Source organism: Vipera ursinii, assembly GCF_947247035.1.
Source record: "Vipera ursinii genome assembly, chromosome: 7".
In the NCBI taxonomy this organism is placed as follows: domain Eukaryota; kingdom Metazoa; phylum Chordata; class Lepidosauria; order Squamata; family Viperidae; genus Vipera; species Vipera ursinii.
The window spans coordinates 41268040-41295977 of record NC_139521.1 but is presented as its reverse complement, the minus strand read 5'-3'; the positions used below and the strand labels follow the sequence as shown (position 1 = coordinate 41295977).

The 27938-nt window shown below is 40.6% G+C and overlaps 1 protein-coding gene across 1 annotated transcript in view; it reads right to left on the bottom strand.

Annotated features, from left to right (window-relative positions):
- The window catches only part of FAT4 (FAT atypical cadherin 4), a gene marked incomplete at both ends in the record, with an annotated part of 131165 nt that overhangs the window by 30025 nt on the left and 73202 nt on the right, over positions 1 to 27938 (bottom strand). Inside the window, 4 exons of the mRNA XM_083368009.1 lie at positions 3176 to 3280; positions 5857 to 10206; positions 11357 to 11607; positions 17178 to 17358. Of these exons, the coding sequence (XP_083224135.1) occupies positions 3176 to 3280; positions 5857 to 10206; positions 11357 to 11607; positions 17178 to 17358 (4887 nt within the window). The remainder of the gene's footprint in view (positions 1 to 3175; positions 3281 to 5856; positions 10207 to 11356; positions 11608 to 17177; positions 17359 to 27938) is intronic.

The following is a 27938-nucleotide window of genomic DNA, read 5'->3' as shown; positions in this document are numbered from 1 at the left end:
CGTCCCCAAACCTCGGCAGGTCTCCGTTCCTGTTTGGGGAGGTTTGGGCGCCTCCCCAAACCTCCCCAAACCTCGGCAGGTCTCCGTTCCTCCGCGCAGACCTGCCGACCTTTGGGGAGGTTTGGGCGCCTCCCCAAACGTCCCCAAACCTCGGCAGGTCTCCGTTCCTGTTTGGGGAGGTTTGGGCGCCTCCCCAAACCTTCCCAAACCTCGGCAGGTCTCCGTTCCTCTGCGCAGACCTGCCGACCTTTGGGGAGGTTTGGGCGCCTCCCCAAACGTCCCCAAACCTCGGCAGGTCTCCGTTCCTCCGCGCAGACCTGCCGACCTTTGGGGAGGTTTGGGCGCCTCCCCAAACGTCCCCAAACCTCGGCAGGTCTCCGTTCCTGTTTGGGGAGGTTTGGGCGCCTCCCCAAACCTCCCCAAACCTCGGCAGGTCTCCGTTCCTCCGCGCAGACCTGCCGACCTTTGGGGAGGTTTGGGCGCCTCCCCAAACGTCCCCAAACCTCGGCAGGTCTCCGTTCCTCCGCGCAGACCTGCCGACCTTTGGGGAGGTTTGGGCGCCTCCCCAAACGTCCCCAAACCTCGGCAGGTCTCCGTTCCTGTTTGGGGAGGTTTGGGCGCCTCCCCAAACCTCCCCAAACCTCGGCAGGTCTCCGTTCCTCCGCGCAGACCTGCCGACCTTTGGGGAGGTTTGGGCGCCTCCCCAAACGTCCCCAAACCTCGGCAGGTCTCCGTTCCTGTTTGGGGAGGTTTGGGCGCCTCCCCAAACCTCGGCAGGTCTCCGTTCCTCCGCGCAGACCTGCCGACCTTTGGGGAGGTTTGGGCGCCTCCCCAAACGTCCCCAAACCTCGGCAGGTCTCCGTTCCTCCGCGCAGACCTGCCGACCTTTGGGGAGGTTTGGGCGCCTCCCCAAACGTCCCCAAACCTCGGCAGGTCTCCGTTCCTGTTTGGGGAGGTTTGGGCGCCTCCCCAAACCTCCCCAAACCTCGGCAGGTCTCCGTTCCTCCGCGCAGACCTGCCGACCTTTGGGGAGGTTTGGGCGCCTCCCCAAACGTCCCCAAACCTCGGCAGGTCTCCGTTCCTGTTTGGGGAGGTTTGGGCGCCTCCCCAAACCTCCCCAAACCTCGGCAGGTCTCCGTTCCTCCGCGCAGACCTGCCGACCTTTGGGGAGGTTTGGGCGCCTCCCCAAACGTCCCCAAACCTCGGCAGGTCTCCGTTCCTGTTTGGGGAGGTTTGGGCGCCTCCCCAAACCTCCCCAAACCTCGGCAGGTCTCCGTTCCTGTTTGGGGAGGTTTGGGCGCCTCCCCAAACCTCCCCAAACCTCGGCAAGTCTCCGTTCCTCCGCGCAGACCTGCCGACCTTTGGGGAGGTTTGGGCGCCTCCCCAAACCTCCCCAAACCTCGGCAGGTCTCCGTTCCTCCGCGCAGACCTGCCGACCTTTGGGGAGGTTTGGGCGCCTCCCCAAACGTCCCCAAACCTCGGCAGGTCTCCGTTCCTGTTTGGGGAGGTTTGGGCGCCTCCCCAAACCTCCCCAAACCTCGGCAGGTCTCCGTTCCTCCGCGCAGACCTGCCGACCTTTGGGGAGGTTTGGGCGCCTCCCCAAACCTCCCCAAACCTCGGCAGGTCTCCGTTCCTCCGCGCAGACCTGCCGACCTTTGGGGAGGTTTGGGCGCCTCCCAAACCTCCCCAAACAGGAACGGAGACCTGCCGAGGTTTGGGGACGTTTGGGGAGGCGCCCAAACCTCCCCAAAGGTCGGCAGGTCTGCGCGGAGGAACGGAGACCTGCCGAGGTTTGGGGAGGTTTGGGGAGGCGCCCAAAGCTCCCCAAACAGGAACGGAGACCTGCCGAGGTTTGGGGACGTTTGGGGAGGCGCCCAAACCTCCCCAAAGGTCGGCAGGTCTGCGCGGAGGAACGGAGACCTGCCGAGGTTTGGGGAGGTTTGGGGAGGCGCCCAAAGCTCCCCAAACGTCGGCAGGTCTGTGCGGAGGAACGGAGACCTGCCGAGGTTTGGGGAGGTTTGGGGAGGCGCCCAAACCTCCCCACACAGGAACGGAGACCTGCCGAGGTTTGGGGACGTTTGGGGAGGCGCCCAAACCTCCCCAAAGGTCGGCAGGTCTGCGCGGAGGAACGGAGACCTGCCGAGGTTTGGGCAGGCGCCCAAACCTCCCCAAACAGGAACGGAGACCTGCCGAGGTTTGGGGAGGTTTGGGGAGGCGCCCAAACCTCCCCAAACAGGAACGGAGACCTGGGGAGGTTTGGGGAGGCGCCCAAACCTTCCCAAACGTCGGCAGGTCTGCGCGGAGGAACGGAGACCTGCCGAGGTTTGGGGAGGCGCCCAAACCTCCCCAAAGGTCGGCAGGAGGAACGGAGACCTGCCGAGGTTTGGGGAGGCGCCCAAACCTCCCCAAAGGTCGGCAGGAGGAACGGAGACCTGCCGAGGTTTGGGGAGGTTTGGGGAGGCGCCCAAACCTCCCCAAACGTCGGCAGGTCTGTGCGGAGGAACGGAGACCTGCCGAGGTTTGGGGAGGCGCCCAAACCTCCCCAAAGGTCGGCAGGAGGAACGGAGACCTGCCGAGGTTTGGGGAGGCGCCCAAACCTCCCCAAAGGTCGGCAGGAGGAACGGAGACCTGCCGAGGTTTGGGGAGGTTTGGGGAGGCGCCCAAACCTCCCCAAACGTCGGCAGGTCTGTGCGGAGGAACGGAGACCTGCCGAGGTTTGGGGAGGCGCCCAAACCTCCCCAAACGTCGGCAAGTCTCCGTTCCTCCGCGCCCTGCCTGCCTGCTTCTTTCCGCTGCGGAAAGAAGCAGGCAGGCAAGGCGCGGAGTTTGGGGAGGTGCGCGCGCACCTCCCCAGACCTCCCCAAACTTCGGCAGGTCTCGGACGGCGGTGGCTTGGGAGAGGTGCGGGCGATCCCGGAAGCACCAAAGCCTCGGCCGCGCACAAGTCCTCGGTAAGTTTTTTTGTTGACTGGAGTATAAGCCGAAGTGGAATTTTTCAGCCCAAAAAGTGGGCTGAAAAATTCGGCTTATACTCAAGTATATACGGTATTAGCACCTGGCCTTACATTTAGAATAAAAAAAATGCTTGAGTATGCAATGCTAAAGACTAGAATACGAATGGTAGAGTTCTCTGAGTGAATCTGAATAAAGCAGAAAGAGAAACATTCTTCCTCACCAAATGGGCAGTGACAATAGTATCCTTCCACTCCATTTTGACATGATCCTCTATTGAAACAGGGATTGCATTCACAATAGTTGATGCTGGAGTCACAGATTTTTCCTGAAATATTCAAGAGATCTATTATTATAAACCCATTCTATATATAATTACATTTGCATTCAAAGCTCTCTATCTCTCTCTCTCTTTCTCTCTCAATAACAAATCAGACTGGTATCCCAGTGTTAATACTCAAACAGAAGTTGCTCTGAACTCAATGGCCTAAGTCATCTCTTCATGCATGCATAGAAATTTGGCAGGAATGGCATTATACCCAGTAGTTAGTAGGAATGATGATGATGATGATGACAACAACAACAACAACAACAACAACAACAACAATAATAATAATAATAATAATAATAATAATAACAATGTTGGAAGGGACCTTGGAGGTCATCTAGTCCATCCCCCTGCTCAGGCAGGAAACCCTATACCAGGGGTAGGCAACCTTGGCTCTTTTATTGAAGTCCACGAGTCATAAAAGAGCCAAGGTTGCCTACCCCTGTCCTATACCATTTCAGACAAATGGCTGTCTAATCTCTTAAAGACTTCCAGTGTTGGAGCATTCACAGCTTCTGGAGGCATATTGTTCCACTGATTAATTGTTCTAACTGTCAGGAAGTTTCTCCTTAGTTCTAGGTTGCTTCTCTCCTTGATTAGTTTCCATCCATTGCTTCTTGTGCTGCCTTTAGGTGCTTTGAAGAATAGCTTGACTCCCTCTTCTTTGTGGCAGCCCCTGAGATATTGGAACACTGCTAACATGTCCTTCTCTTCATTAAACTAGACATACCCAATTCCAGCAACCATTCCTTGTAAGTTTTAGCCTCCAGTCCTCTAATCATCTTTGTTGCTTTTCTCTATACCAGGGGTGTCAAACTCAATTTCACTGAGGGCCGCATCAGCATTGTGGTTGCCCTCAGGGCGCCGGGTGGGCATGGCCTACTGGGTGGGCATGGCCTACTGGGTGGGCGTGGCTAGAGTACATATGGCCTACTGGGTGGGCGTGGCCAGCTCTACATCGTTCGCATCAAGGGTACCTATGGGGGCCTGGGCAGGAGTGGGACAGATCTGAGGGTCTCTGGCAGAAGGAGGGTCTCTGGGCCAGGGCCAAGGCAGTGGAGGCCATTCCCTCACTGTTTCCAGGATGGCTTCGCGGGCCGCATGAAACCACTTTGCGGGCCGGATCTGGCCCCCGGGCCTTGTGTTTGACATGTCTGCTCTATACTCTTTCTAGAGTCTCAACATCTTTTTTACATTGTAGATATAAATTTCTAATATCTATGTTTTTACATATGAAGAAAATGTAGAAAGATAATTGTGCCAAAAAAGTATGATACAGTAGTCATGTATTAACTACTATGCACAAACATGGTTATTTAACCTCTGGAGTTAATGTCACATAGCTGTGTGGTGAACTGCTATATACTGCTGGCCAAATAATCTGATTTTTTCAGTCTATGTGCAACACAATCTCATATAATTAGATTTATTAAATAAGTCAATCAGTTATGAATAATTACGTACGGCTTCAGGCTCAGTAGGCAATGCTGCTGGAATTTACATAGAAAAATGCAACAGGTGCTTCTTATGCCAATAATGATTTAGGCAACAAATGGCAATTGTGGCATGGTTTTTAAACAGAAATGCGGCTCTTGCTCTTTCACCTTTGAGATGTTGCATGAAATCATGTCAATGAATTAATAGATTTCACACAGTGGCTCAATATCCTGCTTCTTCAACAAAGTTATCAGATGGACAGAGTGGAACTTTGTCAGGTTTGAAGCTGTTTTCTGGCACATCTCAGAACTCCCAATTTCTAAGAGAAGTCTGCAAGGCCTACAGTTTAATTCTCAAATATGCAAATGATGTTATAAAACTACATCTAAATTTCATGTGGGAACACATTTGATGGAATTGTTCTTAGTATTATAATAATATATAACATGTCATCCATATGGAAAGCTAAATATAAGACAAGGGGTTAGACAACACTATCCTTCTCCATGACCTATGCATTTTCCTTTAATTTGTATATTTGTTTGCTTATTATGAAACACTCAAGAAACAGATTTATTATCTTCTTTTTATCTATGCAAGTGAAAGACTGGAAAAAGACTGGAAAAATAAAATTGCTATTATCAATGTTGACAGTATTTAATGCTGATTTCTTGAGTGATAATAATATTGGGTGTATTTTTATTTATTTTTTTATTTTAATTCCATTTATATCCCGCCCTTCTCCGAAGACTCAGGGCGGCTTACAAGCTTAGCAGTAGCCTTCATTCTATGTATATGCCTGCTTATTAGGGCTTTCACACACACACACACCCAAGCAGCATTATTACAAAGTCAGCTTAATTGCCCCCAACAATCTGGGTCCTCATTTTACCTACCTCGGAAGGATGGAAGGCTGAGTCAACCTTGAGCCTGGTGGGATGCGAACCTGCACTAATTGCAGGCAGCTGGTGTTACTTAAGGAGGCATTAGCCCACTGCTCCACCAAGGCTCTTTTGACCCAACTATCTTCAACAGAATCAGTATTTTTAGAATAAAGAGTTACAACAAAAATTAAACCCATGAATACCATATTTCTATTATCAATTAATAGGAACTACACATGCAGAACAATGTCTTACCTGTATAACCAGGTTTGCAAATGCAGTTGAAGTTTCCTGGGAAGTTCTGGCAGAGGGCACCATTTTTGCAAGGGCTGGACAGGCATTCATTTACATCTCTCTCACAGGCTATTCCAGTAAAACCACTGGGACAACTGCAAGAAAATCCTCCTACCAGATTATGGCAAGTTCCGCCATTGTGGCAAGGAGATGGGAAGCATTCATTGACATCAGTTTCACACAATATTCCATCATATCCTGGCATGCATCTGCAGGTAAAAGGCTGAAGAGGTTCATTTGCCATGATAATGACTGGGACACTGTCATAGTTTCTTAATTTAGGACTCACAGCCAGTTTCCTCAAGCAGCTGCCTCCATTTTGACAAGGGTTTGGTAAGCAAGAATCATGATCCACAGATTTTATTTGCACACCACTCTGGCGAAAGATAATTTCCTTGATACTTTCAAAGAAAGTAGTCACACTACTAGGATTCACATACTGGTAGTTGTTCCGCTTCACTGCTACCATCAAAAAAGTTTGATTGTTGTCCTCAAATATCCCATAGAGTTGTACTGTAGTTCCTAGTCCAGTTAACTGGGAGTTGGTAACCCTCAGAAAATGAAGATAATGATTAGTCAAAAATTCTTTCAAGGATGGCATGCTAAGACGAAGAAGAATGCTGTTATCAAGTGTGGCATTATTGAATCCTGAAAAGGAAACCCTAATGATATTGGTAACTGAGTTGTGCAAGCCATCATTGCTTAAAACTGTCAGATCAAATGTTCCATCTGTTGATCTTGCCAGGGAATTCAAGTCACAAGTACTTGGTGGAATATTAAAGAGGCTTGTAACTCCTGATGTAAGGGAACATTGAAAGGTGTCTAAAATATCAGGATCCTGAGGTTTTACATTGCCTAATGTTCCTCCAGGAAATAGATTTCCATAATAGTGAACAAAGATCTCTACTGTTCTAGGTTGTGATGGGTTATCATTTTTGTCAATTACCTTTATATTCACTGTTCCTGTGGAAGACATCTGAGGAATGCCTGAATCCCTTGTAATTACTGACAAATAGAAGTCACTGATTTGTTCTCTATCAATTTCTCTGGTTGTGGTTAAAACTCCAGCAGAACTGAGACTAAAATAATTGGTAGCTGTACCACTGCTAAGCAAATAATAAGAAAAGGGACCTTGATTTGGAGGAAGATCAGGGTCAGAGGACTGGAGTGTCATCACAAATGTCCCTGCCCGATTGTTTTCCATTATTTCTCCTTCAGTGGTTGAAAGAATGGGGCCATTGTCATTGATATCTTCCAAAGTTACTAATAAAGAAGCACTGCCTGTTGCCGATGGACTTCCTGAATCGATTGCTAATATAGAGAGATTGTAAACTGGCAAGACTTCTCGATCAAGCTCTGCAATCACTGTAACTTGCCCTGTCTGTGGGTTAATCGAAAAAGCACCATTGTTGTTTCCATTACCAATAAAATAGGAGAACCTGTTCCAGCTAGGGAGAGAATCAGAGTCAAAGGCACTTAGAAATGTGACATGGGTCCCAACAGGAACACCTTCACTGATTCGGACATTGTAGGACTCCAAGTTGAAGACAGGGGGATCATTGGCATCTAATATTGTGATATTCACAATCACTTCATCTATATCTGCACCACGGATACTCCCAGCATTTTTTGCAAGCACTTTCAGAGATATTCGTTCTTCCTTTTCTCTATCAAGAGGACCTGTGACATAAATCTGCCCACTACTGTCATCAATCTGAAAACCTTTTTTTCTACTACTACCAAATATTAAATAGTGGACATCTCCATCAATCCCTGAATCACGATCACTTGCAAAAATTTCTCCTACAACAGTTCCTTTAGAAGCAGCTTCAGAAATCTCAAAATAGTAAAGCTTAGATACAAATCGTGGAACATATTCATTTGTTCCTCTTAAATGTATGTTGACGTTAGCAAAGCTGCATTTCTCCTCATCAGGAACATTAAAGGCTTTTATAGTTAAATGATAGTTCTGCTTGGTCTCGTAATCTAGGAAGCCTTGAGTGGTTATAATTCCAGTGTTAGGATCGATAACAAACAAGTCACTGTCTGAAGACTGAACTGCATAGGCAATTACAGCATTATGTCCAGAATCAATATCAGTTGCATTGAGATGAATAACAGTTGTTCCACTAGGAGCATTTTCTAAAACACTGGGAAAATACTCTTCTGGGGTAAAAGTTGGAGAATTATCATTCACATCAATAACATTCACAATGATACTACAGTACCCAGTTCTTGCAATCCACCCTCCATCTACAGCACTTACAGTAATATCATGCTTTTGGCATAGCTCATAATCAAGTGACTTGGCAAGATATAATGTGCCAGTAGATGAATTAATTGCAAAGCATCCAGCCTCATTCCCAGAAGAAATATTGTACTGGATTACTCCATTCATAGCAGCATCTTTGTCCCCTGCTGACATGGTCCTGAGAATTGTTCCAACAACATGACTTTCAGGAACAGTAATACTTAAATGTCTTTCAGAAAATTCTGGTGTATGGTAATTTTCCTCTGTTACTACTACTTGTACAGGTACTTCTGATGAGAGAGGTGGATTACCTTTGTCCTTAGCTTTTATTTTTATTAGAAAGCTTTTATTCATCTCATTTATCAAGGAAGATGCTACTGAAATCCATCCGGTCTTACTATCTAAAATAAATTTATCTGTAAGGTTGCTATTTGAAATACTGTATTCAATTTCTGCATTCAGACCAAAGTCTTCAGAATCAACTGCAGTTACTTTAATAAGTTTGGTCCCAATGGCCACATTTTTAACAACAGGTGTAAAATATTGATTGAACAGAAACTTGGGCGCATTGTCATTGCTGTCCACAATATTTATTGTGACTGTAGTCTCACTCACCAGTGCGGGGCTGCCTCGATCTGAGGCGATAACTATAAAGCTGTGTCTGTTAAGATTGACATGGTTAGAAGCACTGGAGTTTTGGAACTTTAAGGGCTGCTTACTGAAAATCTCCCCTGTGGATGCATTAATTCTGAAAAACTCTGACTGTGATTTTATGAAATAGAAGACTTGTCCATTAGCTCCCTCATCTGGATCTGTGGCAGATATTTGGGTCACTCGAGATCCAACTTCATTACTTTCAGGATAATCCAAGTAGTAAGATGGTTTTGTAAATCGTGGAGAATTGTCATTGATGTCTGTCACAAATATGGTCACATCTGTGCTAACAGTCCATCCAGAGTCATGTGCTGAAACTCGAATCCTGTAGCGATCTGTATCTTCTCTGTTTAGAACCCTGCTAATTGTTATATCTCCTGTATTAGGATTTATAACAAATGGTATATTTGTATTCTTTATTGAATATCTGCTGACTGAATTTATTCCAATATCTTCATCTGATGTTGTGACTCGTGTAACAGTGTAACCCAAGGGTGCATTTTCAGGCACGAGAGCACTAAATATCTGAGAAAATTTGGGTGCATTGTCATTTTCATCTAATACATTGATAAATACTTGGACAACTGCACTTTGTGTAGGGGTACCTCTATCTGAAGCTTTTACAGTTAGAGTATATTGGGCTACTCGTTCCCTATCTAAAGGTCTGACACTTCTAATTTCACCAGTTGTATGTTGAATAGTGAAGCTGTTCTCTATATTACCATTAATTATTTCATAATTCAACTGTCCATTTGGCCCACTATCCTTGTCCGCTGCAGTTATAGTAATTATTTTAAAAGGTGAAAGGTTTTCCAATATTTCAACAAAGAATGGATCTTGTTCAAATAATGGTGCGTTATCATTTATATCCATCACTGTTATTTCCAGTTTTAAATAAGAAGAAAATGGTGGGAAGCCCATATCTCTAGCCTCAACCCAAACAATGTATTTCTGTACAGCTTCATAATCTAAAGGCTGGCTGATTGATAACTGTCCTGTTAACTGATCGATCTGAAAAGTACCTCCAAGGTTGCCACTAGCAATATAGTAGGACAAAGAATCGCCTCTTGATGACACCCCAGAGACAGAAGTGATGAAAGTGCCAACTGCTTGGTTTTCAGGAAACGTGAATTTGTGCTGTTTAGTATGCACTTGAGGGAAATCAGCTCTGTTTACAAATCTTACAGTCACAGTTGTGGAATCAGTCTTTGGAAGCAAGCCACAATCATTGACGTTCACAGTAAAGGTAATTTCGGATGTCCCAGAAAGTCTGTCAGCTACCATAATTGCTCCTCTTGCTGGATCAATGTGAAATTTTTCAGAATTCTTTCCCGAAAGGGAATAGTGAAGCTTAGCATTAGGGCCAGCATCAGCATCTGTCACTGTCACTGCAAATACAAAAGTACCTATAAAGAACAATTAAAAAGTTTGTATCAGTGCTATAGCAAAGAATTTCAGTAATTTATTCAGTATAGAAATATTATGCTTTAAATAACATTGAATCATTTCTTATCCCCAACAATAAACTTGAGTGAACTTGAGTGAAAAAAGTTATAGGCAGGAGTTGGTGAATGTTTTGTTAAAAAAAACGACAAAACCCAACATTCAGCTCAGCAAACACAATGGCACTGAATTCTGAGTAATCTTTTATGTTCAGCTGCCAGCTATAAGCAGATGCAGATATTTTGTGGTATTTCAAAAACTTTTGTACTGGCTTAACTGTCTCTTAAGTTATTTTATTTCAACCACAGATTGCTTTATGAAGAATATAACTTTTCCCCTCTTAAAAACAAACTGTAGCAATTTGAAATGCCTTTAACGTTGCTTTTAACCATTTTTTGATTAGGATTTTTCAGCACATTAAATATGAAAATTAAACTTATTCACTAAAGTGTATTTTAAAAATCAGAATGATAAAACAGTCTGAGAGAGGAAATGAATTTAATTTTTCACTGCAAAATTTTGCCCCAATAAATATATATTGTAGCACATTGTGACATATTTATTATAAGGGAACTCTGATCCTGTTCATGTGAAATAAGAAGTAATTATCATTACACTGAGTAAGAGCTATTTAAAATTTAGTATGCATAAAGCAGATATGTCATCTTAATTATATGTAAAAAGAGTGATAGTAAATATTAATAACAAAAACTGAAAAAATATAAGAAGAAAAGAAAATACAATTCTACTTCTTTAGTTCTCATCACTGATTTCAAAATTAAGGAATCTCTTGGGGACAACTTCATTGTCTTGGACCATGTAACTTACAACATATGATAAATTTTAAAAAGTATTTTTAATAAACTAAATTGTTTACAGTCTCTTCTTGAATTTAGTAGAACTAAGAAATTAAGTTTGCAGTGAACTTAGGACATAGAGGCATTCCTTTATGTGTTCATAGATATCAACATAAATCTTTCATGCTTACCAATCTTTTTAAAATGTTAAATTATTGTATGTAAAATACTGAGGGACTGGCTTAATCACATTAACCTTTTTCCTTTTTATTTTTAGGATTAGATATTTTGGTATCATGCTGTATTATTCTCTTACCTGTACTAGTTGGTGAAGGTATATGAGTGACGTAAGGATGATGCTGAAATTTAGGGGGATTGTCATTCACATCTGCAATTGTGACAAGAACACTTGTTGAACTGGAAAGAGCAGTTGGAAAGCCACCATCCTTGGCTACAATGATCAAAGTGTAATTTTCTTTATCTTCTCTGTCCAACAGAGCACTTGTAATGATCTGTCCAGTGGAAGGGTTGATAGTGAATTGTGAATTTCCACCACTGAGACTATAGCTGCATAAATTCAAGAAAGAAACATTTTCCATACTTACTGGATTGTGAAATATATGGCTTTATCATTCATATTTGAATAAATTGTATTATATGCTAATCTTCTCCATTGCCTAAATAATAGAGACATTTGTACCAGACTTATCTCACCATTATTGCATAAATCCCAAGGGAATAGAGAAAAATTCTACACCTCCCTCCCTGCTGCTTTCACATACTAATCCTATGACAATATGCAGTGTTACCAGATTCTATACAGCAATGTTTAAAGTTTGTTGGATGATAATCTGGCCATAAACTAGACTTAATGAGCATCTAGTTTCCTATACTAGAGTGCTCTATAATTTTATAGATATAGTCTTCTACATATTGACCTTTATGTTCTCCTACATTTATCTAATTCTCCTTTTAGATTCTTGTTTGTTATATGTATTTTCTGTTTTAATTCATATATTTGTTTATATGTTCTATCTTTCCATTTTTTAAAAATTCTGATGTATCTCCTATGCTTTTTAACTGTTTGTAGCCCACCCTTATATTCTTCTATAGTAAAGATTTGATTTAAGTCTTTGAATTAATTAATACATTATAATGCTATACAATCCACAGGTAGTCCTCAACTTATGGCCAAAATGGAGCCCAACATTTATGTTGCTAAGTGAGAAATTTGTTAAGTGAGTTTTGTCCCATTTTATGGCCTTTCTTGCCCGATTTGTTAAGTGAATCACTGTAGTTGTTAAATTAGTAACACAGTTGGTTAAGTGGATCTTGTTTCCCAATTGACTTTGCTTGTCAGAAGGTTGCAAAAATGGATCACATGACTCCAGGACTCATAAATGTGAGTCAGTTGCCAAGCCCCCATGTGACCATGGGGATGCTGCAATGGTCATAAGTGTGAAAAATGATCGTAAGTCACTTTTTAAATGGCATTGCAACTTTGAATGGTCACTAAATGAACTGTTGTAAGTTGAAGCCTACTTGTATACTGTATATTGCTTATACAGGTATAACAATGTATTCTTTTATTTCATAAAATAAGAAAAATTAGTCAAAATATACATACGTATAGTATGTATATATAAGTATATGTACATGTACATGTATATACAGAATTCTGCACAGTTATAAATCAAAGAATCATAGAAGGTAAGGAATGATAGTGTTTTTTGAAATCTTCTAGTCTAAGTCCCCTTGTTCATTGTATAAAGCCAGTATGATACAATCCTTGGGAGATGGCCACACACTTAAACTTTTCCAGTAAAAGTGTGTCCACTGCAATTCATAGCAATCTGTTCTACTGATGAGTAGCTCTTACAATTAGGAAAACTGAATCAAAGAAAATATTCTAAAAAAGTTATCAATAACAATTATTAAATTTACTATTAATTTTAGTTCAAAATAAGATATGAAAAGAATAAAAAATAACTAAAATAGTCTATGGAAGATACAAATGATAACAAGCATGCTTCTAAAAATATATCATGTATTATTCATACGAACTTATAAGTTTATAAGGTAGAGCTATTTACCAAAACACTATTAATCTAAAATTGTGAAGAAAAGCAAAGTTCCTCTGTTTAATATACAAATATTTTAACAATGAAGGTAATGCCACTATTGTTCTATTGCATTATCCATTGAGCCTGCATCAGCAATCAAAATTGTTACAACTTTCAGCAGTGGCTATGCTGCATATAATCTCTTATGTTTTCATGTGGCCCAGACTGTTAATCTTGCGAATTTCTTTTAACTTAACAATTGGACATGATGTCATTTTTTTAGTTAATTGTTGTTGTTAGCTGCGAAGTTGTGTCCGACCCATCGCAACCCTATGGACAACATTCCTCCAGTCCTTCCTGTCCTCTACCATCTTCTGGAGTCCATTTAAGCTCACGCCTACTGCTTCAGTGACTCCATCCAGCCACCTCATTCTCTGTCGTCCCCTTCTTCTCTTGCCCTCAATCTTTCCCAGCATTAGGCTCTTCTCCAGTGAGTCCTTCCTTCAAATTAGGTGGCCAAAGTATTTGAGTTTTAGCTTCAGGATCTGGCCTTCTAAAGAGCAGTCAGGGTTGATCTCCTCTAGCACCACAGTTCAAAGGCCTCAATTCTTTGGCGCTCAGCCTTTCTTATGGTCCAACTTTCACTGCCATACATTGCAACTGGGAAGACCATAGCCTTGACTATACGCACTTTTGTTGACAGGGTGATGTCTCTGCTTTTTAGTGTGCTGCCTAGATTTGCCATGGCTTTCCTCCCAAGGAGCAAGCGTCTTTTAATTTCTTGGCTGCAGTCCCTGTCTGTGGTGATCTTGGAGCCCAGGAAAACAAAATCTGTCACTACCTCCATTTCTTCCCCATCTATTTGCCAGGAATTGAGAGGGCCGGATGCCATGATCTTGGTTTTCTTAATGTTGAGCTTCAACCCAACTACAAAGTGAACTGTTACATAACTCAGAACTGAATTCATTTTAATCACAATCCAACACAACTATTTCCCATAAAAACTACAAGTACTCATGCATACCATTTTCTGATGCTACCAGACTGTAGCATCAGACTGTAGACTGTAGAGAAGAAATATTTGATTAGGTGAATACTCCGTAGCAATACTTCCCTCCCTAAATATTTCACAATATCGTTCCTTATCTTGATCTATTCTCTTTGGCATTCTCAACGGCTAAAAAGAAGCCAGATTAGGTAGGCTTGATCCAGACACAAAATATATTGTAGTGCAAAAGTTATTGTTCAAGACTGTGTTGGGTTTTTCAGATGTACAGAAATAGAAGAACCCTGTTAGATCAGACCAAATGCTAAAGGAACATGACTTCCTTGAGCACCTCACTACCACAGCAAGCAGACAAATACTCGTATCTTCTGCAGGTTGCTCGACTGTAAATAAGTTGCACACATATAGCTTGCAATTGTGAATCTGACAAATGTCTGTCTCAAGAACTAATCCAATAAACTATAAAGCAGCTTTTCACAAGCCAATGCCCTCCAGATTTATGAAAGTGCAATTCACAAAACACTGGAATAGCTAGGAATGAATTGGAATTCGGGAAATACATTTGAAAGACACAAATTTAGGGAACGTTGAATCCGACTATGTTAATAAAAATTATTATGATTATTCTGTAATAATGGGTGTCAGAGTTGAAATATAACCTATGATATAAATGCTTGGTATGAATTATTGAAAAGGGGTTCGATGGTTCAGTGATCAAAGATGCTGAACCTGTCAGTTGGAAAACTGACAGCCTGGGTTTGAGTCCAAGCACCATGCAACATGGTAAGCTCCTATTACCTGGTCTAGCTCCTGCCCATCTAGCAGTTTGAAAGCATGCAGATGCGAGTGAATAAATAGGTACCACTGCAGTGGGAAGTTAACAGCATTCCCTGTGTCTTGGCCATGTAGTCATGCTGGCCACATGACTAAAGAAATGTCTTTGTATAAAGCTGGCTATCTTGATTAAGAAACAGATGAGCATTGCCCCTTAGAGTCAGAGACAACTGGACAGGGAAAACCTTTACCTTTGCATTTATGAATTTTTGATGGTCATGACAAAAATAAATAAAACAGGCTTGTGAAAAAAAATATTTACTAGAAAAATACAAAAAAATAAGGTAAAACTCTATCTTCCAATATTATTTATACATAAAGGTAAAGGTTCCCCTGCACATGCGTGCTAGTCGTTTCCAACTCTAGGGGCCGGTGATCATCTCCGTTTCAAAGCCGAAGAGCCAGCATTTGTCTGAGGATGTCTCTGTGGTCATGTGGCCGGCATGACTAGACGCCAAAGGCGCACGGAACACTGTTACCTTCCCACTGTCGTGGTCCCTATTTTTCTACTTGCATTTTTATGTGCTGTCGAACTGCTAGGTTGGCAGAAGCTGGGACGAGTAACAGGCGCTCACTCTGTTGCACGGCACTTGGGATTCGACCTACCAAACTGCCAACCATCTGATTGACAAGCTCAGTATCCTAACCCACTGAGCCACCGTGTCCCTATTTCTACATATGTAAAGCTTTTTGCAAATTGATTTCCTACAGACTAAAATGATGTGTAATTAAGCATTTCATTACAGCACATTTTAGACAAATGATAGCAATAGCTGAGGTACTACAGTTTTAGGCTTGTTGGCAAGCAAATAATAGTTTATTTACCGGTATATGTTAAATTAAGCATGCTTTATTCATTTTGTATTTTAAGAATGAACTAGAGTAAGGTTTAGACTGATTACTATATTGAATTTGCTTCTGAGAAAAGACTAACATTTTTTCAAAAAATGAGGCAAGCGTCTTAAATTCCATTTGCATGTTTTTTGGGAAACAACAAGCTGATGTTCACATTAACTGAAATGGAAAAGAGCTTATGCTGGTTTTCTTGAGTGACAAAAGTTATTAGAAACAAACATGAAGCTTCTCTGCATTCTATTAAAAACACATAACTGAGTAAAATGTTAAATCTGCTACTGCCACTTAAAATCTTATGTAACCCTCCCTCATTTCCTGGTAATAATAGATTATAGAAATTTCCTAATTATCAGGGGGGAAAAAGTATAAAGCATTGGGCCATAATAGTACCCCATCAATACTGGCTATTAATAAGCTTTCTGAATGGCTTATTAATTTCCTAATGTGTTGTACACAAATTCTTTTTGTACAATCTATCTATGGAAAGAAAAATACAATTTTTTGGCCTACAACTATTGTTGTCAACAAACCCAGAAACCTTTAGTATATGCAGATTATGACCAAAAATATAGTCTATTTATAGCTTCTCATAGAGGTGTTAGCAAACTTTCTCCCAGCCATGCATGCAGGCATGCATTCCTATAGTCTCTCCCTCGCTACGTCCCTCTATTTTCATAAATTTTAATGATGTTACATTGGGCATTAACAAAAGTCTTGTGAGAATAATGAAATAACTACTAAAAGCTCAGGAGATTTCAGTGAAAAATTATTCTTTTGGTCCATGTCAACAGATGATTGTCAATAGAATTTTAACATACAGGTAGTTTTCAACTTACGACAGGTCATTTAGTGGCCATTCAAAGTTACACTGGCACTGAAAAAATGTCTTATGACCATTTTTCACACTTATGACTGTTGCAGCATCTCCATGGTCATGTAATTTACATTCAGATGCTTGACAACTGGTTCATATTAATGACAGTTGCAGTGTTCTGGGGTCATGTGATCATCTTTTGCAAGCTTCTGACAAGCAAAGTTAATGGAGAGGCCAGATTCACTTAACAACCATGTTACTAATTTAACAACTGCAGTGATTCACTTAACAAATGTGGCAAGAAAAGTTGTAAAATGGGACAAAACTCAATTTAACAAATTTCTCACTTAGCAACATAAATGCTGGACTCAGTTGTGGTTGTGGTTGTAAGTTAAGGACTACCTGTAGTAGCATGATATTGATTAAGTCATCACTAAATACAGGATGATATCTTGCAAATCAAGAAAAAAATATTTTTGTAAAAAGCATGAACCTAATTTTAGTACATAAGAAATTATATTATTTCAAGCATTTGGAACTTTTCCATTGAAATAAGAATTTATACCTGATGGCAGCATTCACTGAGCCATCAGAATCTGAGGCGTTTACAAGCAAAACATCTGTCCCAGTAGGTGCATCCTCTGGAATGGTTTTAGAATACATATTAAAGGCAAACTTGGGCACATTGTCGTTGACATCATCTACTTTGACAGAAATGGTTCCTGTACCAGTAAGGCTGGGAATTCCTGGAGAAACAAAAAAGGATTTGAAATGTTGGAAGTTATGTAGGGCACAATGTTAATTTGTATTTATTACGTCACATTTAACATTTACCATGTTAGAAAGCTAAAATCATTCAAAAAAAATAAGATCCCTTTCTGACAGCAAAAGGACACAGGAAAAGTTTTGAATACCTTACTATGAAGTGAAATGTTTGCTACCTGAAATTTAAAATGATGGATCATTTAGTAGTATCAGTAGAATTCCAAATTAATGGGTGGCTGAGACTGTTCACATCATAATGTTGCATGCACAGTTTGTACAATTTGGCTAGTGAAAACCAAGCTAGAATTTGATGACTTCACAGTGGAGAAAGGCAGAGAAAAGAAAGTTAAACTCAGATATTGCAGAAATGTCTTAGTAAAGTCATTTCTCTATTCTTAGTCATCAGGAACAGATTAGAAAATTTAGTATGTGGCTTGATGGAAGCAAGAATATAGGAGGTAAAACTCTGTTTTTCCCTTCCAAAATCTTTGCTGAATTTGTCCTCTCTGGCAACACTATTTGTGTGTGTATCTGTATACCCATACACATCTATACATATAGTATATAGGCAGTGTGTTTTAGCTGTGCTATAAAACAAAACATAAAACAAAACACAACATTCCAAAGGAATGACCTGCTGCCCAAACATTAACATTCAAAATATACTGGACATGTTTGTTTTCAAGTTTTGTCCTAAGCTACATTTTTTATGCCTCTCTTTACTCTTGAACATATATAGTCAATCATGATTTCGTGAACTATTTGCATAAGTAAAGTAAGCACATATTTCATTCCACACTTCTGAAGCTGAGTAAGTTTTGCAGATTGTTGTTAAGTGATATTTGCTAAAACTATTTTAGATAATGGCTAACATGCAATAAAATCCAAGGAAAGTTCTTAAATAATAGATTTTTAATATCCAGGCAGCATTTCTTTTGTTTTCATTAAATAATTTAGAATTGTTAATAGAAACGACAAATATATATAGCAAGTCTAGTTCTATATATAAGAAGGGCCCAGAAAAATTGCCTTATAGTGGAGCCCTTCCTTGATATAATTTGTCTATTTGGAAGAATTATTAATAAAATTATCCAGGAGGCATTTCCTTCCTGAAAACTAGCTATCACTTTAATCAAATACACTGTTATAACTGTCTTTTGTAACATCATGGTAAATGGTCCACAACTTTTTCATAAGTGTGTTAGTCCACAACTGGTCTATGTTCACTAGAGAGTTTCTGGATTCTAAACACAACATAAATAGCACCAATTCTAGATAGACTTCAGTTCTAGTTAGGCAGGAATGTCATTTGGACTTCTAGCAACAGATGCCAGGTTCTGTTTTCTTAGTTTTAATGTGTTTTGTGTGAGAAACTGTGGTCTGCCAGAGTTCTCAGAAAAGTCCTAGTCATCATAATCATAATGATCTTCTGGAATTTTGGTTCAGCATTATTAGGAAGCCATAAGCAGAGACATCCGCAGAATCCAACAGTTGCATCATTTGCCTTTGACCCTGGAGCTGGCCATAAATGACACAAAGGCAGTCTTGCCAAGCCCGTGACAGTAGAACATGATCACTGAAGCAAAGTTCACACAGCATTTCAACAATCATACTAATATCAGGAAATAGATGACTGGGATATACAATTTTACAAAAGGAGTAAGCTCCTTTCCTTATCAATCAGTAAATTCATTAAGGTAAGATTCTCTGTTGGTTCCTTGAACCCCTTTTTCAAGAATGTGAAACTAGTGCCCAAATAAGCCTGGAATGGTAACATCAACCTGTTCTTTAAGAGTAATGTTTTGAAAAACTCCCAACTCTGAAGTGATGATGACATCAAAATATTAGTTATAATAATACATAAGCACAGTATCTGACTGGAGTCAGAGCAGCAGCCGACAAGTAGGCTCTTTACTTTTAACTAAGATTAAATCAACCTATTTTATTTACTAACTGATTTTAAGGCTACTGTTTTACCTTATCCTAGTCTTTTAATCTCCTAATTTTTAAACCTTTTACACTTTTGAAATTTTATGTAGTGTGGCCACTAATCCACGCTCAGTTATATTTCAGTTACGGTTTAGCTGTATTTTTAACAACCCGAGCTGGGCCTCAGCTATGGGAATGCCTTGCTGCTGCTTCTTTGTTGTTGTTACATAGGTTTTACTGATTAGTCAGGAAGCCTAGTACTGTCTAGCTTGGACGTGACCTTTTTATCTGAGCTACTTATTTATTTACTTTATTTTTACTATTTTTCTACTATTTTTATTATTTTATCATTTTTACTTACTCCCTGCTCCCTGCTTTGCTGGGAGGGTAGGATCCTTGCCTTACTTGCGAGGAGCTCTGCCATTGTTTGCATCAGGACTTGCTCCCTCTCAACTCCTGATTCCTCTTCCTCTGGATCCAGGACTCATCTCAGTGACTAGACTCTTTGCTATATTACACAGTTCCTCCTCTATTGTGCTACTTAACATAATGAAGTGAAAGAAAAGGAGCAGATCCCTCACTGACCTGGTTCCTCAACCTTCCCTGAAGCAATCCAAGATTGAAGATTTTGTTTTAACTCGGCCTCTCTGTTTGAAAACTCCAGCTCCCTTTTATCTGGCTGTTGCCGGTCGTTGCGACCCTCTGATGGCTGAGGGTGTCGCCCCTCGAGCTGAGAACAAAGGCTCCCCAAAAACTACAGTCCTCAACCAATCCTTAAATGAGCCCACCCTTACAGAACTTCTGGCCCAGCAATGTTTCCTGGTTGCAGATACAACAGCGAGCATACAGCTCCAGCTTGATAAAATAATAAGTACCCAAAACTATCTAGTTCCCTGGGATGTCCCATTTAAAAGCCTAACAGCCCATGGATAAAAGCTATTTTTCAGCCTGTTGGTACGGCTGGCTATATTCCTATATCTCCTACCGGATGGTAGGAGAGTAAAGAGGGTGTGAGTCATCCCTGAGAATCTTCCTCACTCTTCCTCACTCTTCCAAGGCAACGAGCCCTGGCGATGTCATCCAGTGGTGTCAGGGAACAGCCCACAATGTCTTGTGCTGTGCTCACTACCCTTTGTAATACTTTCCTATCCGCGGCTGTCAGACCAGCATACCAGACCACAATACCATACAAGAGGATGCTCTCTAGACTTCCGGTGGCGACGCGACACCGAAGACAGCCGTTTTCGGGCTGCCCGCTCCGCAGCTGTGTTTTTCCATCGTAAACAGCGCTGATCAGCTGTTTAGATGGATTTGAAGCCCCCTCCTCGGGAGAAGAGGAGGGGGTGAGGCCCCAGGTAGGGGTTGAGCTCTCCGGGGCCGCCTGAGCTGAGAGCTTGGGCGGCTGAAGGATGAGCCCCCCCGAAGCCTGGGTTGCTCCGAGCTGTGCAGCGCCTCTGCTCTGGGATTATTGGAGCAGAGCCAGGCGTTAGCAACCACCCCTGCCAAAAGGAAATACTTTTGATTATCAAGATGCAGGCAGAGCGGTACAGGAGGTCAAGGTGAAGTGGACTCTTTATTTTTACTCTCTAGCTCAATGGATTTTATAGCTTCAAAGTGAAAGTGCGTAATAAGTGAAAGTGGGGGAAGATGGCGGCTAAAACTTCTAAAGCTCTCCAGAATGCGGGGTCTTCCCTGGTGCAAGAGACCTCATTGCAAGCTTTGCTTCCTCCTGCATCTCCCCCGGCATTGACGCTTAAGGATTTACAAGACGCTCTTGGAAAGCATGCACAATTGATGTCTGATATGATGGATGAAAAGTTGAAAAAGCTGGAGGAGAAAATGGAGAAATTGGAAAAGAAGATGGAAGAGAAGCTGAGAGCAATGAGGGTGGACATCTTGTCTAAGGTTGAATCCGTAGCTGAATGTGTGCTACAGCTGGATATAAAAGTGGAGGATCTCAGTCAAAAGAACTCTATATTAGAAGCAAAGGTATTAGAAAATGAAAATATAAGGGATAAAATGGACGAAGAATTGAGCCTTGTTCAGTATAATCAGATGCAGTATGCTATTAGAATTAGGGGTTTAAAGGAGAATGGTAAAGAAGATTTAAAGCAGTTGATCTCTGAGGCTCTGGAAGGGGTACTGGGCCAGTCAGCATCTGAAATTGAGGGAAATATGGACAAAGTTTTTCGTGTAAATTCATGGATTGCAAGACAGAGGAAGTTACCCAGAGATGTGGTGGTCTATTTTACAAAGAGAGTAATGAGAGATGAAGTCATTCAAGCTGCTTATGATACTAATTTGGTAGTGGCTGAGCAAGAAGTTTTGGTTTTAAAAGAGATCCCTCCAAAGATCCTAAGGAGAAGGAAAGATTTTGCATTTCTGGTACAGGAACTTAAGAAACGTGATATTAAGTTTAGATGGGAGATTCCAGTTGGATTGGTGGCGACGTATGAAGGTAAAAGACATCGTTTGGTTACTGTGGCTCAGGCACGTGATTTTTATAGTAATGTGTTAAAAGCAACCCCCATATCATTTTTGGAAGCTGCAAAAGGATACGGTGGGGGAAAGCTTCAAGACGTTGCAGATAGACAGACAGAGGACAATGGTGTTGGAGGGGATCAAGTCACAGTTTCATCGGTTGCTGCAGGAGGCCAGAAGATGACGCGTGCTGCCCTAAGAAGAGTGACACGAGAGCAAGAGCAAGACCAGCAGAAAGTTATGGAATCTTCAAAGTGTGCTTACAGTGAAGATGTGGGAGGAGAGCGGTCTAAAGAAGTTTTGGAGGTCATGACAGAGGTGCTCCAAAAGTTTTGGGGCGTTAAGATTGCTGATTAACTTTTAGATTAGAATGTCAATGGAGTAAAATTATTATAGAGGAGAAAGAAAGTTTTTTTTTCTTTTCTTTTTGTTAATATTTTACACAATTTAAGATTTCTTGCTAGAAAAGTATATTAGGGTTATGGAATTAAAGTATGTGTTGAACTAAGAATGGGTATGTAAGCTCCTAATTAACAACAAGTTGTCTTAGAGATTGCCTAAATCTTTTTATATATATACTCTTTGTATTTGAACTTTTATTTGAACTTAAGGATGATTTGGAACTGCGAGACTTTTGGCGTGATACATGCAAGAGCTATTTTTGATCATAGTTTAGTTTGGTTGGAGATTATTAAGATTAACAGAGATAGGCGCTTTTGGCGTGTAACTGAGAATTTGTTTGGAAATTAGAGAAAGGTGGGAGAATGCAAATAGCAGGTGAAAGTTTTTTTGTTTTTTTTCTTTTCTTTTTTCTTTTTTTTGAAATTAATATGAATAAGGACTGGGATTAAGAACTTTATTTTGAGTAAAGCTCTTTTTCTGTTTTCCTCTTTTTTTCTACTTTATTTGTAATATTAATATTGTTTGTATTCATTTTATATGAGCTAGAGAGCGATAGAATTTATAGTTTATTGTTGATAACATAGGGGTGTTTATGTTTGTTTTTTGATTTTATGCCCTGTATTTAGCTCTGGGAAGTGGGGGGGGGAGGAGGGAGTGGGGGAGAGGTATAGGGAGGGTTGGATAGGGGTGGGGGAGGGGGGATTAAAGTCAAAATGTATTGTAAAACTTTTTAAATAAAAAAAGAGGACGCTCTCTATAGTAGAATGGTAAAAGAGGGTCATTAGCTGTTGTTCTACCCTGTTCTTCTGCAAGACCCTAAGAAAGTGAAGCCTCTGTTGGGCCTTTCTAGCCATTCTAGATAATTTGAAGGAGGTTGAATCTTTACCCTCCCCTATATATTGCACCAGAGTGCTACTTAGTTTTGACAACCGTAACACCCCAAAACTATTCTTCAGGAGAAGATCTCTGCTAAGATCCTTCAGCATTTTGCCAAGAAGAATCTTCAAAGATATGTTGACTAAGCCTCTTCTAAGCAATTGACAACCTGTGAGTGCCAGGATATTTATTGCCCCCAAAAGACGTTCAGCAGCACATGCTAATGTGCCAATCTTGAATGTCATCCCTGATATTAGACCATCTACTAAATATACACCTATTCCTGTAAAATCTCCTGATAGCGTCCTCTCAAATGGTATCCTGACTGATCCTCCTACAGCCGGTCAAACCAACCCCCCTCAGTGAGCAACATCTTATCAGGAAGCTTGTCTTGACTTAATCAGCTGGGAAGAAATAGCCCCAAAAGAAGCGACACCAGCCCAGGGCATCCAAGGCTTCTTAGTAAATAAGCCCCAGACCAGTGCCTAATCAGACCTCCAGCCAGGTCAGGTGTGGCTTGCAGGGAGAACTTTCAAATCATATCCCGATTAAGAGTGGAGTTAGGCAGGGTTATGTCCCGGCACCTCTTTTGCTTAATTTATTCTTATCTGACGTGGTCTCTTACATTGGATGTATTGAGTCCCATGCCCCAAAGCTGTCAAATACAAAGATTCCGCTTCTCCTTTATGCTGAAAATCGGAGCCTTCTATCACTATCAAGGCTCGGTCTGAAAAGATTACTTTCTGCATTTGGGTCCTACTGTGCCGACAACCATTTGTCCATTAATTACAACAAATCCAAAGTATTGGTGTTCTCTAGAGCCCGGAAATTATACAACTGGGCTATCAATGGTAATGCTGTTAGGCAGGTCTTCCACTTTAAGTATTTAGGTATTCAATTTCAGAACACTGGCGCTTGGACTAGACATTGAACCCAGGTGCTGAATTCGGCCTTCTGTAGCCATCAGCAGATCCTAAGATTTTTCTTTACCCAAGGAGGCCAGTTTATCCCTTCTGCTCTGCATATATACAAAGCCAAAACCTTGGCCCAAACTCTTTATGGAATTCCCATATGGATACGAGGCTTCAAGGATTGTATTGAAAAAACCCAGGCTGTTTTTCTTAGGAAACTTCTGGGTCTCCTTCCCTGTGTTGGCTTTGCTCCGATGTACCTGGAACTGGGCACTCGATCAGTCGAATGCATAGTATGGATCAACACCTTTAAATGGTGGTTTCAGGTGCTCTTTTCGGCAATCCCTGGTAGCTACCTCTCCCTGGTGTTTGCTGACCCTCATACCTCTCATTGGGAGAGGGAGCTAATGAAGAAACTCCACTTGCTAGGTTTTACGGGGGATGTCTTGGGAGATTATGGCCTCAAGGACGCCCAGTCTAGGGTAGTCCAATGGCTTGTGGACACAGATTTGCAATATCTAAGAGCCAGAGCTAACAAAACCTGCTCCCCTCTGATCTTCAGCCAATCTAATAATTATGGACTGAGGATGGCTTCATACTTCTACACTCTAACCATCCCCAAATATAGCCCATTTCAATGTCTTGTCCTCAGCACTACTCGACAGGCGATTTAAGAGGCTCCCAATTAGTGAACGTCTATGCCCCTGGGCAGAGGTTAAAACTGTGGAGCATGTCTTTTTATACTGCCCTATGTATAACGCAAGCAGAACTAAATTACTGTCTTTCCTTGAAATAGACCCTTCTGGTCCCAATGCTAGTAATTTGGTCTTATATTGTTTGGGGGATGGCTCCTCATACAACACTTCTCAGGTTTCTAAACTTCTTTTAAGAGCTGTAACTATTAGAGGAGAACGTTGCAATTCCCTTCAACCAAGGCTTCTGGTGTCCAATTGTCTATGATTTTACTTTCCCCATGTTTTTCTTTTGTTGCACTTGTAGTTTGGTCTGTAACCGCAAAATAAAATTTATTATTATTATTATTATTATTATTATTATTATTATTATTATTATTATTATTATTATTATTAGACTGGAGTCATATGGTTTTATTTTGAATGTCATATTTCCTTCAAAATTTCATGTCAGGTAATATAGGCTTTAAATTCATACTGCAATACATGCCTTAAAATACAATGAAACAGATACCCTGATAGTTTCAGTTTAGTACCTCAATGACTCCTGGAAACCTCATATTTTTCCTTATTTTTGCTAGTAAATTGTATTTAGTTAGGATATGTGTGTATGTATGTGTGTGTATGTATGTATGTATATATATATTGCTCCTACACCTTCAACTCTACGTGGGAAAAAACCCGAATGATCAAAGATCCACATACAAACACCCGCGAAAACCTCAGAAAACATATATATATATATATATATATATATATATATATATATATATATATATATATATATATGTGTGTGTGTGTGTGTGTGTGTGTGTGTGTACATACATGTACACACATGTATGTACACATGTGTGTGTACATACATACATACACAAAGCAATATTGGAAAACACAATTTAACAGTCTAATTAATTTAAATGGATTTTAATATCTTTTGGATTGCTCCAAATTTTGGATAATGGGACTACTTCAACAGAAAGCTATGAAAAGAATATCATATGTTACTGTACACTTTATATAAAAAGAACTCAAATATAATATCTTAGAATCTGACATAGTTTAAAGATTATGGGCATTCAATTAATATTACTCATTGTAAGACATACAAAATAGAAAGCCCTGTATGATGCAAGGGAAAGCACAGAGTATAAATACGCAAACATTTTAATTTTAACAGAACTCTTTAAAAGGAATAGTTACTTGAAGACCACAGCATGGAATGCACAAGGGGGGAAATTAGAACAAGTTTTTTTAGAAATGTGTAATTTGCCAAACCACTTAATGGAACCAAGTAAGCTGTAACAAATCAAGATTGTGAAGCAGTATGGTTTGGGTTTATTTTAAGCCTACAAAAGTATACCAGGAAAGCATGCTGACTATAAATGTAACTCTTCCTTATACATAGAAGGACAAAAGAAGAACAATATGGTTTTGTGTGAAAGGCATTGTAAGTAGAAAGACCAAACAATAAGCATAAAAAGTTACGGGGGTAACCCTAGAAACCATATGTTCTGGTTAGCAACGAAGTTTTTTTAAAAAATAACAGCCAAAAATCAAGGAAAAGTTCAGCTTAAGCATTTTGTCTGAAACTATATTTCAGGTAAAATTCAGTCATAAATGGTGATAGGATAAGAAAAAGAACCTATATTTTATTTCTGACCCTAGATGGGTTGGCACTTTCTCATTCAAGAAAGAACCTGGGGTATAGAACTTGGGGTGTGTGTGTGTGTGTGGCTCTTCCTAGAATCCTAGCTATATTTGATGAGCAGGTGGCAGCTGTACCCAGGAAGGCTTTTTCAGTCTTATCTGATATGACACTTCTGCCTTTCCTAGCTCAGGGATTCCTTCTTACAGTCATTCATGTCTTTGTCACCTCACACTTGACTCTCTGCCTTGAAGACCATCCAGAAGTCTTCATTGGTCCAGAATACAATAGCTCAAGCAGGGATAGGCATACCTTGGTATATCCATGTAACACCCGTGCATTCTAATGTACACTGGTTTTCAGTTTGCTTTTAGGCATGATTTAAGGTGCTGGTCATTATCTATAAAGTCCTACAAGACATAGGGCCTGGTTACTTGAAGGAACACCTAATTCACATAGCATCTGCCTGATTTATTTGACCTGGCAGATTCGATGCACCCAAGATTCGTTCGATTAAGCAAAATTAAATCATTGGGACACTGTACGTGCACTTTCTCTGTATCAGAGCCTGTCCTCTGGAATGAATTCACCCCCACTAAGATCTGAAGGCCCCCAACCTGCTGGTGTTTCAAAGCTCCTTGAAGATTTGATTCAGCCCTTTTGTGAGGATGAATGAAGCCACTTTTTTGAATAATTTGTTTTCATTTCTTCCCATCTAGTTTTGTCATCCTGCCCTTCTTTTTGTCTTTTTTTATTTGTTGTTAATGTTTTAAACAAATTATAAACTGTTCAGAACCACTGGGAGTTGGGCAGCAACAGGTTAATTAAATAAAAAACAAATGTCAACATTTTATGTCAAGATAAAAGTTGATGCTTTCTTAACAACCATTATGTATTTTTTCACTAATTAAATTTCAGCATATAGATTATGATAAGCTTCTCTTTTTTTATTCCCCACTCCACGCCAACAGAACAGTACTACTCTAAACAGTGTCATATGTATCGGAACTCATTAATTTTTTAAATGCAATTGGGAATTTAATTCTAATTGCTGTAACAGTACTTCAAAAAACTTGTGCCAGATGTTTTTTTATAAAACACATTTCTACTTTGTAGCTTACATAAACTAGGTAAAAGAGTATGGGTGGTGTTTGAATTATAAACAAAATGGACATATACCAAGCTTTTGGCCTTGCTAATTTCAGTTTCTAGACTTCAGATTAAAGTCTTATGTTAATGATGAGGAATCTGTGGATATCCAAATTAACAACAATGCCCAACATCCCTGCCTCATCTGCAATTCAGTAACATTTGGAAACTTGCCCATTTCCCATTCCTGGCTTATATGAATCATAGCCACTAACAGCCAGGGGGAAAACTCATCTCATGCTGATTTCAGCCACATAAATTTTAGAGGCAGACCTAAGAAACCACTCACATCTGAGATTCAGCTTATTATGACATTAATGTTTAGTGAAAAATAACTGCAGATTAAGCTCTCCATTCTCTGGAGCAATTCATGTTAACTTTTTCAAACTTGAAATGAGTTGAAATCACAAAGAAAATGTACAGATACATATATACACACCATAAAGGCATGTGCACATGGCCATGCATTTATATAT